Source organism: Girardinichthys multiradiatus, chromosome 9 (assembly GCF_021462225.1).
Source record: "Girardinichthys multiradiatus isolate DD_20200921_A chromosome 9, DD_fGirMul_XY1, whole genome shotgun sequence".
Taxonomy (NCBI): Eukaryota; Metazoa; Chordata; class Actinopteri; order Cyprinodontiformes; family Goodeidae; genus Girardinichthys; species Girardinichthys multiradiatus.
This window is the reverse complement of record NC_061802.1, coordinates 36,152,369-36,167,877: the sequence shown is the minus strand read 5'-3', so window position 1 is coordinate 36,167,877 and position 15,509 is coordinate 36,152,369. Positions and strand designations below refer to the sequence as shown.

At 41.0% G+C, this 15,509-nt stretch overlaps 1 protein-coding gene across 1 annotated transcript; it reads left to right on the top strand.

The window, feature by feature from the left end:
• The first annotated feature begins 325 nt into the window (after positions 1–325).
• Positions 326–13,016, top strand: prkaa2 (protein kinase, AMP-activated, alpha 2 catalytic subunit). Its single transcript, XM_047374324.1, has 10 exons — positions 326–501; positions 2,837–2,978; positions 3,918–4,011; positions 5,074–5,218; positions 5,988–6,075; positions 7,642–7,866; positions 9,095–9,257; positions 9,445–9,783; positions 9,858–9,984; positions 11,617–13,016. The coding sequence occupies exons 1-10, from the start codon at positions 402–404 to the stop codon at positions 11,865–11,867; spliced, it is 1,674 nt and encodes a 557-aa protein (XP_047230280.1). The 5' UTR covers positions 326–401; the 3' UTR covers positions 11,868–13,016.
• Positions 13,017–15,509: the final 2,493 nt, after the last annotated feature.

Genomic DNA, 15,509 nt, shown 5'->3' with positions numbered 1-15,509 from the left:
AAACCTATATAGTGGCACGCCACACCGATTTTTTTTTTTTTTTTTTGCAAAACATTTTACTAGTGCAATTAATGCTGTTTTAACGTTTCATCGTCTAAGTGCTGGTAACAATAAAGTAGCCTTGACTCGTGGGTTTTATGACAGGAATTTAAAATCTCCGGTAGGGAAATACATGGTGCTCTGTTCCGCGAAAGTTGCCAGCTGCTCTTCAGGGATGGACGTTTGTTTCAAGTATTTCCAGTCTTCTCCGCAGCAGTGGTTTCAAGTCGTAGGTGATCCCGCGTGTTGAGAAGAGTAAGAAATGACCCCGCCCCTCCGCGCTGCCCCACAGACAGTAGACAAGCAGCACACCCAGCGCACCGCAGCGCACCGCGCGAGCCCAGCCGTCGGTAACGGAGAAGATGGCAGAGCGGCAACAACAGAAACACGAAGGCAGGGTAAAGATCGGCTATTACATCCTCGGCGACACGCTCGGAGTGGGGACGTTCGGGAAAGTAAAGAGTTAAGTCGTGTTTTTGTGTCACGTCAAACAGAAATGTGTGCGTTTGTGGCCGTCAGTCGGAGTAGTTATTGTTAAGTAGTGGCCCTGCCTCCTGTCATAGCGTACTGTGTTGAACTTGACAGTGAGCCGTTAGCGTAACTCTACGTTTTAGAAGTGGACTCGGACTGGATTTCTTGCGTAGCGGCCGCCTAAGAATTCGACCGCTTCAAAGTCAAATTCTTTCACCGAAGAATCTTTCTGCAGCCCCAGCTATCAGCTGTGGCAGGTGTAATTACACGAAGGGGAGCAGAGATTCAAAACCATATATTCCCACCGTTATATTGTGTGGCGGTGGAAATAAATCTAACCTTTGTGTTGTGGTGTGATTTTTAATCAGGACCATGAAGGACGCACGAAGCGTCCCGTTTGATTGCGTAACCCTAACATGTAGTTAACGGATTTTTAAGGTAACGTTGCGTCGGTGGTAGTTCAGTATGGTAACACGGGGTTAGCTTTAATGTCAAGGCAAGAAACCCCTTCATGTAGGCTCAGTTGTGCTTTTAAAACACATTGCTGAGTATTTACATTCTCTGAGCTAGTTTCTGTGCTCTCAGAATGACCTTGTGAGTTCTTTCACCCTGCCTGTTTCCTGAGAGCACACCTTGAAATGTGTTTTAAGCTAATTCACTTTTTAGCTGCCAGTCATATTGTTTTTATAGCAGCTCTCATTTGGTGCGCACTTGTTTAAAGCATTAAAGATTCGTAAATACGCAATATTTTTAATGTTGTATTAGAGCAATTGTAAAAAAAAAAAAAAGTTTTGTTTGACTCGTGTGAGCTGAAGAAGTTGATCCCAATTGTGTTGCTTCATAACTTTATTTTTTGTTTCGACTCAGTGGGTCGGTCGTAGCAGCTGCAATGACAATATGGATTCAAAGTGTCAGGCAGTCGGAGAAGTGCAGTACCTCAAACAAAGACGTGGACAGAAAATAAAGAGCCAAAAACTCATCAAAAAGCGCGTTTCATTTGGTGCAGGGGTGTCCAAAGTGTGGCCCGAGGACCATTTTGTGTCGCCCCTTCAATTCAAGGGCCCGCCAGCATCATCTGCCACCTGATGGAGATGGAGAGCTTTTGTTTTAAGTACAGGCAAAATAATTTACAACATTAAAATCGTCTTACAGTTGAGAATGTTAAATACAACACAAAGTATTTGTCTTTTAATAACCATAACATCCAGAGACTTTTACTCGAAAACAGACTTTTCTCGCAACTCTGCTTTTAATTTATAAAACTTGGTTAAATACAGCAAGCGTTTTGAAAGAAAGTGTGACCCAAATCCTCTCCTCATTGCTGAGAATAGACTGAAGTCTTTTCAAGCGAGTCCAGAAGTTGCAAACTGGATTCCTTTCCTTTAATAAGGCAAACTTGCAAAACCGCTTAGTTTTTTGTTAGTATTGTTAATTGTTAATACAATTCTTTGTGAATTTATTTTGTTTGGTACATCAATTGGCCAACAGGTATTTTTGAGCTGATGATTTTTGCTCCCGTGACAAAAAGTTTGGGGACCTCTGATTTAATGGATACATCGGAAGTATTGCAGTGGTAGTTCTCATATAAACGTTTAAATTTAGTTTCAGTCATAATCTTCTGAATAAAACATAATTTGATTTTAGTCACTCGACTGAATTATGAAGTATTAGACAAATGCATTTTTCTTCTTCTTACCTCTTTCGGGGAGAAACTAATAACTTAGACCTAGGCGAAATATTTTCCCTTTGATGCAATGTAATTAAAGTTATATATTGTAATAAACAGACACATATTGTTGGTATTTGAAACACCTTTAAGTCTCATTGGCTATTTTTTTCAAATCGTGCTGTCTTTCCACGCAACTAAATTTAGACCTGACTGGATTTAATCTCCCCCTGATATTTTCATTTTTTATTTGTTAATTAGCAAACCTCTTTTTTGGTGAATTATTCAATGCAGGTTAGACCATTTTATTTGTACAGATTTTCACACTTGTGTGCGTGGTCCTGTTGCGGAAAAAAAAAAAAAAATCAAATAGAACAAAGGTTTTATAAACCATAAGACATGTTTAAAGAATCTATAAATGGTGTATGATAATTCAGTGCAGATTTGACCAGCCAAGAGTTGGCATCACCCCTGAGTACATGCCACCCTGGGCGATGAGCCTTACGGCCCACATAAAAAGCACCACTGAAGCCCTCGGCATTTACAGAGTTACAGTTTCCAGATGTATCTTCTCGTGTGGTTATTCCCACATTCTGGGCTTCATTCTCTGCACATTTCTCTGAACCTAACGTAGGCCTGTTTGTATCTTTCCTGTTTTAGTTGGACAACATCAACTAACAGGCCACAAAGTCGCTGTGAAGATCCTAAACAGACAGAAGATCCGCAGTCTCGATGTTGTGGGGAAAATCAAGCGAGAGATCCAGAACCTCAAACTGTTCAGACACCCTCACATAATCAAGCTGTAAGTGGAGAATGGCAACACACTCCTCAGGCGAGTGTGAGAGTCTCTCTACTGACAGGATCACTGCTGTCTTTAATACGGGTATTGGGCTTTGTTGTGTTGCCTGTTTATGGTGGCAGGGCTTCCCTGTTCCTGCATGTTTACTATTGCTGTTCTGTACGGGTCATGCCTACAAGGTTCCCATGAGCTAGAATACACAAAGACAATAACATTGCCTCAATCTTAAACACACAAACATACATACCTTACTTGACCTACATGGTGTTGTTTCTTTTTCTCTGTGTCAAACCACTCCTTCCCTATCACACAACAATTTCTGTGTTATTTTAAGGTAAGGGTGAGGTTTAGTCCACACTTTCACACTCTGTTGTGGTGGCAGATATGTGAGTTCTCAAGTCTTGTCCTGGAAAGTTGTCTAACTTAGACAGAGGCGAATATATATAGGCCCTAAAGCTTCTCAGCAAGAACAGGCACGGCTGCAGACCAAAGCAAAGGCTGACCCCAACATATTCCAGATGTCAGCAGGACGGGCCCGAGCTTAGTGGATTGGCTGACTTTATTAACTTGACTTCATTAGCCTTGAAAAGCTTTCTATGTTTACGTAGAGGGGAAAGATTGGGTTTTAGTTTGGGTTTATATCCCCCCACGGTGCTGGGCTTGTAAGGTTCTACTAACAGAAATGAAGTAGATTGTGATGAAGTGCAGTGGACAATCTCCCTAAAGCAGCAATTTGTCAGACTGGTCTTGCAGTGTAATAAACCTGACCTTTATGAAAGAATGACCTGTTCTCAGTCGAGCCTTGCTAATATTTTGGGTTCTTCTTCGAGCTGTGCACATAGTTCTATTTAGAAAAGGAGTTTAGAGGCTAAGATATGATGCAACAGTGGGAAATGAAATGGAGCAAGCTCATTTTAACACAACCTTGTGTTTTTGTTCTAGCTACCAAGTGATAAGTACACCCACGGATTTCTTCATGGTCATGGAGTATGTGTCTGGAGGCGAGCTGTTTGACTACATCTGCAAAAATGGAAGGGTAAAACATTTATTTGTCAACTCTGAGGTATAAATTATCATCCAATATCAGAGGGTGCAGGTTGGATTGGGGTTAGCTCACTAAGGACAATTCTGAAGCGGGTTGGTTGCTTTGTGATCAGTCTGCTAGCCTGCTGTAGAAACTGAGTTTTTCCTGAATTGGACTTCAGTCTTTGTAACTGTTCTGCCTCTTCAAACCCAACTCATGAAGATGCAATGTAATTCATTCTTTTGTTACAATACCACCTTGTCCTTGTTTTTAGCTCCTGGGGAGGAATGGTTATCAGTGTGAGGCCATTCATAAAGCTTAAGGAAATGTTTCTTGTTTGAATGAAATTCTATTACATTTCATTTTGTTCTGATACTCTCACCTGGAATTTGTAGACTTTCTGACATTAGACAACCATTTTACAGAAGAAATCCAAAAAGACATTATTTAAAAATAATTATATGTAGAGAGGAGATGTTTAGCTGATTGCTAATTGGTTTACGTAGCACAGCGGCTTGGAAACTTCTTCTAGCCTCCCAGTAAATACTAATGTTTCCACCATGTACCACCATACTGATAGACGTTTAGTAATATATTCTGTTCTGTAACATATCTTACGTAATTGCTTTTCCTTATATTCAGTCCATAATTTTCCCGAGAATACATTCGTCCAGCCAATCACTGGTCAGCGCCGACGAGGGAAAAACAGATTTTGATCACTGGCCAATTTGCTGGTGTATTTCTAACAAAAAAGGCAGCTTTATCACTATGGCGATATCATGTTGATGATTGTAACATCCAATGCACTGCCCCCAGTGGCCAGCAATCAACAAATGCAGCTTTAACTATTTGCATGGCAACAGCTTCAGTCTATTCATAGTAACTCTATATTATTCTTTTAGTTGTTCATATCTATAATAATAGCCACAACACCAGACATGAAGTTGTCCCTGAAAGAACTTGGAGATCATATTTCACCCCTCGCCTCTAACATGAAACCTCAGATGAAAAGAGAAACACAAACTGAATCGTATTAAACCATTTGATACATTTCAGTCACATTTTGTCCCGTAGGTGGAGGACACAGAGGCTCGCCGTCTTTTTCAGCAGATCATCTCAGCTGTGGACTACTGTCACAGGCACATGGTGGTCCACAGAGACCTCAAACCTGAGAACGTCTTGCTTGATGCCAACAAGAACGCCAAGATTGCTGATTTTGGTGAGATCCAATAGAAATCCTTCATAGAAAAAGAGCAACAATTTTATGAAGTAGTTTATATGTTTCATTAAACCAAAATTTTTGTAGTTTTGGACTGATTCATTCATTTATAAATAAACAGGAATAAACATGACACTTGACAACTATGCGTTAGAGTATACATTTTTCCGGCTGAAGACACAATGTCTGATGCAATATGACCAAGAAAGAGAGCAATATTTTCTGAAATGGCCGAGGGCCCTTGTGCCCGGCAGGGTGTGAGGGCTGGAAAGACTTCCCTTAGCAACGGCCAGGTCTCATATCAAGTCTGGCAGGAAGCCTTGAGGCCCGGTGTCATCTGATAGGGAAGGAATCGGCAGGGGTGTGGCAAAGGGGGGGAGTGTTTTGGCTTCGAGCTAAAAGACACTAGGAAGCAGAGAGAGCTGGAGTGTTGAGGGAGCGGGGGGGAAAAGATAAAGTGAAGGTCAGCAAATGGCATAGTGTCTGATGTTTGCTGTTTGGCACAAGCTCTGTTAGCCAGAGAGAGTCTCATCCAATTAGATGAGCTTTGTGTTTAGAGCTTAGACTCTTGGGGGGCGAAGGAGGATAAAGATCTAAGCTGTGTCCCCAGTGCCCTCACTGCATGGCGATATTCAATTTAGCCTCTCTGAATCAAAGGATCAAAGGCAATTATATGATCACCGGGAGGATCTTTTGGTTATTGTCTGTTACCTTCAGAGTGAAAAAGAGAGAGATATTAATGTGTGCTGGCCTTGTGATTGGCTTACAGGACTTTCAAACATGATGTCAGATGGAGAATTCTTACGAACGAGCTGTGGATCACCCAACTACGCAGCTCCAGAGGTCATCTCAGGAAGGTGTGTGTTCAGATTTGTAATCCCATGAATAATTCACAGGACTCGCTCATTAGCCCGTCAGTACTCCAGTCTTTATGCACTGCCGGAAAACTAGAGTAGAAGAAAAGCAGAGGGAGTGATTTACTGAAATCTTCAAGCAAGTCTAGATCTCCTGGCCTCTTGGAGGACACTCTATAGGTCTTCTGCTGGTGTCGGAAGCCTTTTGTTAAATTCTGGATCAAAATGACCCTACACGGCCCCAAAAAAAAAAAGCTTGGGCTCTTGGTCAGAACAAATCATCACTTATGTAAATTTGCTTTGTGTTTTCAGCCCAGTTATGCTTATGTTAAATTGTCAGTGTGTTTGGAATAATAGTCACGCTGAACAATTAAAACAATTAGATCCAATATAAAAAGTGTTTGGTTGTTTTAAAGAACCAGAAATGGATAAGGCTCTCATTGTTGTGAGAAAAATGCAAACTGAAAAACGTGTCGAAACCTAAAGATTTGGTTCCTCAAGGCACCTTTGAAACACTGTTTTTTTTTTTTTTTTCAAAGCAAAAGATAACGTAAAGAGGGGTCCCAGACTACCGTAAACTTGTCAGTTATTAGCAGTAGAATAATGGGCCAGTCCAACCTCAGAGAGTGGCTCATTTCCTTGCAAGATACAACATTTTGACATCAAATTTCAACACCATTTTAGCATAATTTCACAGCCATATTGTCACATTACATCCTCAGTGTATTTTACTGAGATTTTATCTGATAGACAATGACAAAGTTTTCCAATGTTGTGAAGTGGGAAGGAAAATGATACATTGTTCTCACTTTTTTTTTTACAATTAAAAACTGGAGACTCTGTAATTTAATCTCATTATAAATCTGGCTGTCCTGTGAAGGCCTCAGAGGTGTGTTGGAGAACATCAGTGAACAAACTGTAGACAGGTCAGGGTTAAAGTTGTAGATAAATAAAAACAGTGTTAGGTTAGAAAATAATGCCTCAAACACAACAGAGTCCATCATCTTAAATTGAAAAATTGCAAAATTGCACTAACAAATATACTGGTCGGCAACAGAAAGCTTTAATCAGAGAAGCAGCCATGACATCTTGGCCTACACGCAAAACGCTGTGGTGTAAAGCTCTGCACATGAACCTGAACACACCATCTCCACAGTGAAACATGGTGGTGGCAGCATCATGCTATGAGAAAGCTTTTCTTCAGCAAGGACAGGGAGTTTGGTCACAGTCGATGGTAAGATGGATGGAGCTAAATGCAACCATGGAAGATGACCTGGGCGTGAGACTGGGGCAGCGGTTCATCTCCCAGCAGAGCGACGCCTTTTAACATACAGCTAGCGTTGTGTGGAATACCATTGGTCCATTGGTGCACGTGTCAACTTCTGCATGGATGATTCAAACAGAATCTTTCTTTCTAAATCTCTCTACATAAACTATAGACCAATAAAAGCAAAGGTCTGAGTCCTGCTTTACTCCTTTCTTCTAGACAAACACAATGAAAAGTGCTACTTTCCTATTTTTTTTGTACTCGTGTTGCTTACCTGCCAAACCCTGTCTTGTCTCTCTCAGGCTGTATGCAGGCCCAGAGGTTGACATCTGGAGCTGTGGAGTGATCCTGTATGCCCTGCTGTGTGGCACTCTGCCCTTTGATGATGAGCATGTTCCCACACTGTTCAAAAAGATCAGAGGAGGTGTTTTCTACATCCCAGAGTACCTGACTCGCTCCGTGGCCTCGCTGCTCATGCTCATGCTGCAGGTGGATCCACTTAAGAGAGCCACCATCAAAGACATCAGGTAACAGCCACACTTTGTTCGGAGTCCATTTTAATCAGCTGTGTTTAACCGCTTGGAAGCTTACCACTAAGCCCCCTGCCCACAATCCACAGGGCTCAAAGGATTTGTTGTAACGCCGGTTTGGTCCCAGTTTGGTCCCAGTAGGGGACCAACAACGGTTTGCTGTATTTTGAAAACAGCTCTTGAACTACTTAAACCTGTTGTGCATAATGTTGCCCTGTCCCTTCTGGTAGTGAGTGTTAACACCCAAACAAAACACTTTCTACATGTGATGATGAAGTGTGCCTTTAGGTAAACTCATCCAAACATCATACAAATACACACCTTTCAGTAACATGTTATTTAGCATTCATGTCTGCCTCCGGTCCTTCCTCCCTTAGTGATGAAAACCTTTACCATCTCTAATCCAGGTTTATCCTCATCGCTGAGCACGTTCCTCTGGAGACAGTAATCTTTCCTTTCATCTCTTCTTTCTAATCTGAAGCAACTAAAGCTTTTCTTAGTTGCAGCTTAGGTTTTCTGCTGTTGACTAATCTGGCTTCTATGTTACATGTGCTCCCCTTTTAGCTCTGGTAAAACCATCTTTGGTAGTTGAATGTGCTATTATTAGTGTGGCAGCTGCTAGTGAAGATTTAATCAAACAAGGAGGCAAACCCGTTCATAGATCCCATCATATTTGTCAAGTAAAACCAGAGTTCGATGAGAAGTTGCATACTCACTAAGGGTTAAATATGGAACCATGTAGGAATTTGGAAATGCCACATTTATTGTCACCCCTGGTGCTACTATTTTGTACAATCTCCTATGCTGATAGGACAGCAATTGGTCTCCTCCTGTAAGGTCGGAGCAGACATCAGAGATACATACATGCTCTCTGTTTTCCAGCTCACCCCACAGGTTTTCTGAAAGATTTAGTCTGAAAGATTGATTGATTGATTTTGGCCTGTTGTTTTAGATCATTGTCCTGCTAAAAGACCCAATCACAACTCATTTTCCGTTTTCTGACAGATGCAAAGTTTTATTTACATTTTCTTTGTATTTCAAGGAGTTCATTGTGCCAAGCGGTAGCCTCTTATAGTGTATAGTGTAACTGGATACACATAGGAGAGGGCATAACTCTTGAGCGTCATACAATTTTAAAATTATTACCCTCAAATCGTTTTTTTTTGGTGCCCTTGTACATTATTAATTACATTTGCACATCAGTGACCTTTCTGTGTTCCATCAGGGAACATGAGTGGTTTAAGCAGGACCTGCCAGGCTACCTGTTCCCAGAGGACCCATCGTATGATGCCACCGTCCTCGACGAAGAGGCTATCAGGGAAGTGTGTGAAAAGTTTGAATGCACCGAGTCTGAAGTTATGTCCAGTCTCTACAGCGGAGATCCACAGGTACACACGGACACGTCTGAAATTATGCATGTAACGACAATGTGCGCAATATACTATTTTCTTGCTTAAACCATTTAGAAAGTGTTTGTAAATTACCATTTTGTTTTTTTTATTTGTCATGATATGAATTAAAAACTGAATTAAAAAAATGAGACTTTTCATTTCCACCCTCCTTTTGTGTCTGTAGGATCAGTTAGCAGTAGCTTATCACCTCATCATAGATAACCGGCGCATTATGACCCAGGCCAGTGAATTCTACCTGGCATCCAGTCCTCCACAGGGCTCCTTCATAGAAGAAGGCATGCCGCTGCCCCCCGGCGTCAAACCCCACCCAGAGAGGATGCCTCCGCTTTTGGCCGACAGCCCCAAATCCCGTTGTCCTCTGGATGCTCTGAACACAACCCGGCCCAAACCTCTTGCAGTGAAGAAGGCCAAATGGCACCTGGGTATCAGGAGCCAGAGCAGACCATACGACATCATGGCTGAGGTGTACAGAGCCATGAAACAGCTCAGCTTTGACTGGAAGGTAACAGGATATTTATGGAACAGAAAGAATGGTAGAGTAAACAGGTAGGTCTACATTACTGTCCTGTATGGCAGGTGGTGAACCCGTATCATCTGCGTGTCCGACGGAAGAATCCAGTAACAGGAAACCTGGTGAAAATGAGCCTCCAGCTCTACCAAGTTGACAACAGATCCTACCTCCTCGACTTTAAGAGCATTGATGGTAAGTGATGAACAAAACAGATGTTTTGTTTTGTGATAAACAGACATATTGCTGCCCAAAAAGCAAGATTCACACACTGTATGTATTTTTTTACACCTTTTTGACCCCTGATTACTATGATTTAATTGTGGAGCTTTAAAGTGTATTTCAGGACACTGTCACTTGGGTTGTACAATGCCCTTCACATTTATTGGCACCCAGGGTAAACATGTATAAAAAACTTTAAAATGAATGAATCTTTTATTGCAGCAGGATCATTTCACATCAAAAATGTCTGAAAAATAAAACCTTTATTTTGAGAAAATATAACCAGCAGGGAAACAAAATCCTATGTTAAGACAGATATTGTTACATATTAGGATGAGTAACACAAATATAGATAACCCCTGTTATTATCCATTAACAGTATTGAAGCACTTTATGTTCCTCTGCAGCATTTCACAAGCCTGGGGCGTAGATGGAGAGGTATCTCTTACTACAATCGCTCTAGAGGGTCCAGAGTCCTGGTTTCTTTATGCTGTCTAAGGTGTTCTGTAGGATTGAGTTCTGAGGTTTGAGTTTTGTCTTGTGAAACATTCCCATGTTCAGTCATTCAGGGGTTTTTCAATCGTCTTGCTAGTCTTCAGCAAGTTTCTGACAGAGGCCCCCACAGTTTTATTAAAATCTCCTGGTTTCTCAAAGAGTCACGTTGCCATGAAGTCTTTTATGATTCCAAGGGTGTTAGGAGGAGAAACAGGCCCACAGCATCATTGATCCTCCACCACACCTAACAGAGGGAATGAGGTTTTTTTTCCACATGCTCATTCTTTGTTTCACACCAGACCCACCTGAAGCTCAACCTTCCTCTTATCTGACCACATGGTTCCAGTAGGCTTTAGCAAATGTCACATGTTTAAGTTTGTGATGGCAGGACAGAGGCCTTGTTCCAGCATCACTTCCAAACAACCGGTGGTCAAATAGAAAGCATCTATTAGTTGTTATTGAGACTTGATCACCACAACATACAAGTCTTTGTTGGAGTTCTCTAACTGAGCTTTTTCTTACTATCTGCTCACCGTGTGTGGCAGTTAGATACATATGGGCCCTCATTCAACCCTTTAACATTTTGCTATGACTAGCAGCCATTATTTTGTAGCCATTTCCTGACATATATGAATGGTATGTTCACTTGTCTTGTCCATTTTGAAGAGTGGCTAATAGAAATGTGGCATCTCGTGTAACCTTTGAGAAACAGGATATAATAGACCATATTAATTAAAAGCTCCAAGACACTTTGATAAATAAATAAAAAATAATAATAAAGCATACCCAAAAATGCTTACATTTATTTTATAATATTTGACCATAATTTTGTAAAAACATTTAAAGTGAGATTTTTTTTCCCCACTGAGTAACTGCACTCAGATTGAAGAATATAAATATCTCTTTACGTTTTCGGTGTGAGATTATGCTACACTAATAGATGATGAATTTATTTTAAAGCTTTTATACATTTTTCCCAGGGTGCTTCTAAATGTAGACCTACATGTTATAAAACATGTACGTTGAAGCTTGTTTCATAGGAGTACAATGAGAGAAGAATGACAGTCCTAATGCTACTGGACTGTCATTCTGCTTCTTCGTTACCCACAGATGATATCATCGATGCCGTCGGCTTTAAATCTGGGTCGTCCACTCCTCAGCGGTCAGGCTCCACCGCCGGTCTCCACAGACCCCGACTGAGCATCGACTCTGCTAGCCTGGCTATCGATCTGCCCCAGCTCAGCTCCTCTCTCCCGGGCTCCCTGTCCGGCAGCTCCCCTCTGCTCACCCCGCGTCAGGGATCGCACACCATGGACTTCTTTGAAATGTGTGCTAGTCTCATCACCACGCTGGCTCGCTGACACCTGCTGGTTCTCAACCTTCCTTGTAACCTAGGTGGAAGTAGGTTCTTATTTTGGTTCTAGCTGCAAAATCTGGGATGTATTGATGGACCCGTGGAAGCCAGATAATTGGAGAGGTCAGAAATCAGAACGGCATCAGAGTCAGCATAGGTCAAGTTTACCTTCCCCCTCCAAAAAATCTCTTTAGTCTTTTATCAGCTGCATCAACACGCAATGACTGGACATCCTGCTGAGTTAGCTTCAGACACTGTTCTGAGGTCAGTTCTGCTGCTTGTCGTCCTGGTTGCTGTGACAGCTGTGTCTGGAGGGACATTACTACACATAGATTTCAGGTTTTATATTGGTTGTATAGAAGCTTTCTGTTATCCATGTATATTTATATTACTTTAATTATAGATTGAACAACTAATTGTCAAAGATATACCAAAAACCGAAGAATATTATTATTTCAATATCAGATTCATATTTATTTTTAGATGATTTTGTTTAGACACTAGTTTTATTCAAAATATCTCCACAGAGTTTTAATCAAATGTTTTAATAGATGAGAGTTTAACAGTAGGGTGGAACAGCATTGATGCTCTGCTTGAGACTGTCTGCTGGATGCTCCCGGTGCAGAACATGCACACTATCTCGCTGCACCACACAACCATCATTTCATCGTATTTGTCTGTCAGGTGACACCGATGTGCAACACACTCAAGAGGCTGTAATAGATCAGCTGCCGTTCAGCTTGTCAGTGGTGCTTGAGCAGAATTTCATTTTAAAAAACACGCAGGCCGCTGACATCAGAAGGGGGGGCAGGGATGTACGCCCTGAGCTGAATAACGATAGACGGCTCCGTGCTGCAGAGGGAATGCTTATGGGTTACAAATGGTGTCACGTTAACCTGTCAAGCCATGACAAAAACACTTAAGAAACTGGAGGGGGACTGAAAATCTGAAAATCAATTATTCAGAGAGGTAATGCAAGATATATATACACATGTATATATGTGTGTGTTTGTGTCATGTGAGATGGTGTGTAACTGCTACAGGGGAGCAGGAAGCCACAGAAACCTTTACACAGATGCCTTAATGAATGCAACACGATATTTTTGCACACATGTATATGGTGAGAGTTATTTGTGCCAGTATGTGTACTGGAGGTTCAGACTTTACTTTACATGTAAAGTCTGTAAAGGTCTGTGGAGGTCTGAGATGCTGGAGTCAGAAAATTCAACCTCGATGTTATTGTGTACCGTTGCCATTCGAGCCGCTCTGTTTGACTCTTCTTGACTTTATGATCTGCGCTTTCACCCTTTCACTGGGCTCAGCCGTTCATTGCACCACTCTCCATGAGTGCTTACAGATGTTACCGTATGACTCGGTCTCAGATCTGTGTTAATGAACTCTGCATCTTCATTCATTCCCATAATCTTCTAGATGGCCACCGCTGTGATGTTTTTACTCCTCACATTAGTACATGTCAGAGACTGAATGTAAAACTAAAACTCATCCAGCTTTTATTCTCTCCTCTACTAAGTTTTCGAGCTCCTTGTTTGGGTGGGAAGGGTGGATTGTTTCTGCAGTTTGCAGTAAAGCTGAAGGATTTTACAACTTGTCGGTTCTGTAGACCAATCTCTGTACAGATTTACAAAACACCTTTGTGATATTTGTCAACATTGTCCAGACTACGTGACCCTACTACTTAATGACACATTTAAACACTTTGTTTGTTTGGGCTGATATGTTTATCCAACAAATAAATGATAAATTATAAAAACAGGAATTTGTTTTATATCTAATCCAAGCAGGGTCAAAATTATAAATACAAGCTCAAATATATACATTTACTCCATAAATAGATACTTAAATACCTCTTAGTAAGTTGCAGAGACACCGCACAGTTTTTGTAGCCATCAACATCTGGTTTAACTCTGGCTGGATAATTGATCACTTTCCTGTTGTGGGCTTGGCTTTTAAGTTTCAGTCCAAGGATCGTAAGCTTCTGGGTAGCCTGATATATTCATTTTTTAAAGTGTGTTTGGGATCATTGTCCTGTTGAACGTCCAGCTCTGTCCAAATATCGAAGAATTTGGAAGAAGTCCTCCATTTTTATTATTCCATGATGCATCTCTAAGCATAATGTTTCCACTGCCTTGTTTGACAGATGGTTGCAGTGTTCTTAGGTGTTAAAGCCCCACTTTCACTTTTTGAAACGTTCTTACTTACAAACAGCTTTGTTATAATTTTGACCATAAAGGTTTTCTCCTGAGGACGTTTGGATTACTGCTGCAACCTGGTCTAAAGAGGATGGATGGATGGATGGATGGATGGATGGATGGATGGATGGATGGATGGATGGATGGATGGAGGATGGATGGATGGATGGATGGATGGATGGATGGAGGATGGATGGATGTGCATTTTGGAGCAGGGGCTTCTTTTATAATTGGTTTCCTCTCAGTCTATCTAAATGTTCTAGCATACTTGGACACAGTTGGGCATCCAGCTGGACAAAAATCCCAAACATACATCAAAAAGCTGTTTCTGAATGGACAATGCAACCTGGCATTAAGCTTCTTGAATGACCCTTGAGTTTAACCTTATTGAAAATTTGTGGACTGCGCTTAGACACCCGCTCTTAGGAAACAAACCATTCATGAACTCTACTATGTTTGTCAAATATCAAGTCAGAATGATCCCAGCAGCTCGTTGATGCATATGGTTTCTCTGCAACTTGCCCAGCGACATTTCTCAAAGTATTTGTAGGGGTTTATCTACATATTTGAGCCCGTATGTCTAATTTTGAACCTGTGTGAATTAGAGAAAACGTGGATTATAAAAGTTGTTTTTTTTTTTTGCACCCAATTCTTCTTTTAAAACTCATCAAGATGATATGTTGTCCAATAAATCTTTCCGGGATAAAAAAAAACTGTCCTAAAGCAGCATTAAGATGAAACATGGCATTAATGCTGGACATGAGTAACTGGCAATATGCGTAAAGGTTATGTGTGTTACTGTTTTCAATAAGTTGTGTTACCGTTTAACATTTTATCTTATTGTTTGTGTGGTACGGTCATGTTGAAACAGAATGCGACCTCTTTAGGTTCTCACTCATCAGTTTAGACTTTGACTGTTTAAAAACCCTTTTGGACCTCTGGAGGATGTCACTTAGTAGATGTTTGCAGTTTTGGGTACATCTTATTTATTTAAAGGTAACTTATCACATGACTAACCTGTTCTTCTCTAAAGCCTTAATAACTAAGGAGGATAACTTTTTAGGGTCGTTGTATTTGGTTAAATTCTAACATTCATTTATCACTGAATGCATTTTTTATCAACTAACTTGTTCGTTGTTTCTCAGAGTACCGGCTGTGGTCAGCGGTTTGGCTCCTCCTCAGTACCATCTGTGTGCTGAAGCTGTGCATAGCTTGAAAGATGATCTATCTTTAAATTCAGCTTTAAATCACCGACTGACGCTTCTTATCACCCGAGGCTGTTTTACATTTCAGTGTGATGTTCTGGTCTTTTATTCATCCTCAACTTCAAAATTAAAAGTCTAATATGTAATTAAAAAGCCACTAAATACCACAGGAGAAAGAAAATATTGGCACACATCTGTAGTTCTTGCTTGAGTACGTCTCTAGAAGAGCTCGCC

Coding starts and splice junctions, on each gene's coding strand:
- prkaa2 (XM_047374324.1), top strand. CDS start 402: ATGGCAGAGCGGCAACAACAGAAACACGAAGGCAGGGTAAAGATCGGC. Junction 4,012..5,073: donor ACATCTGCAAAAATGGAAGG/GTAAAACATTTA, acceptor TTTGTCCCGTAG/GTGGAGGACACAGAGGCTCG. Junction 6,076..7,641: donor CCAGAGGTCATCTCAGGAAG/GTGTGTGTTCAG, acceptor TGTCTCTCTCAG/GCTGTATGCAGGCCCAGAGG.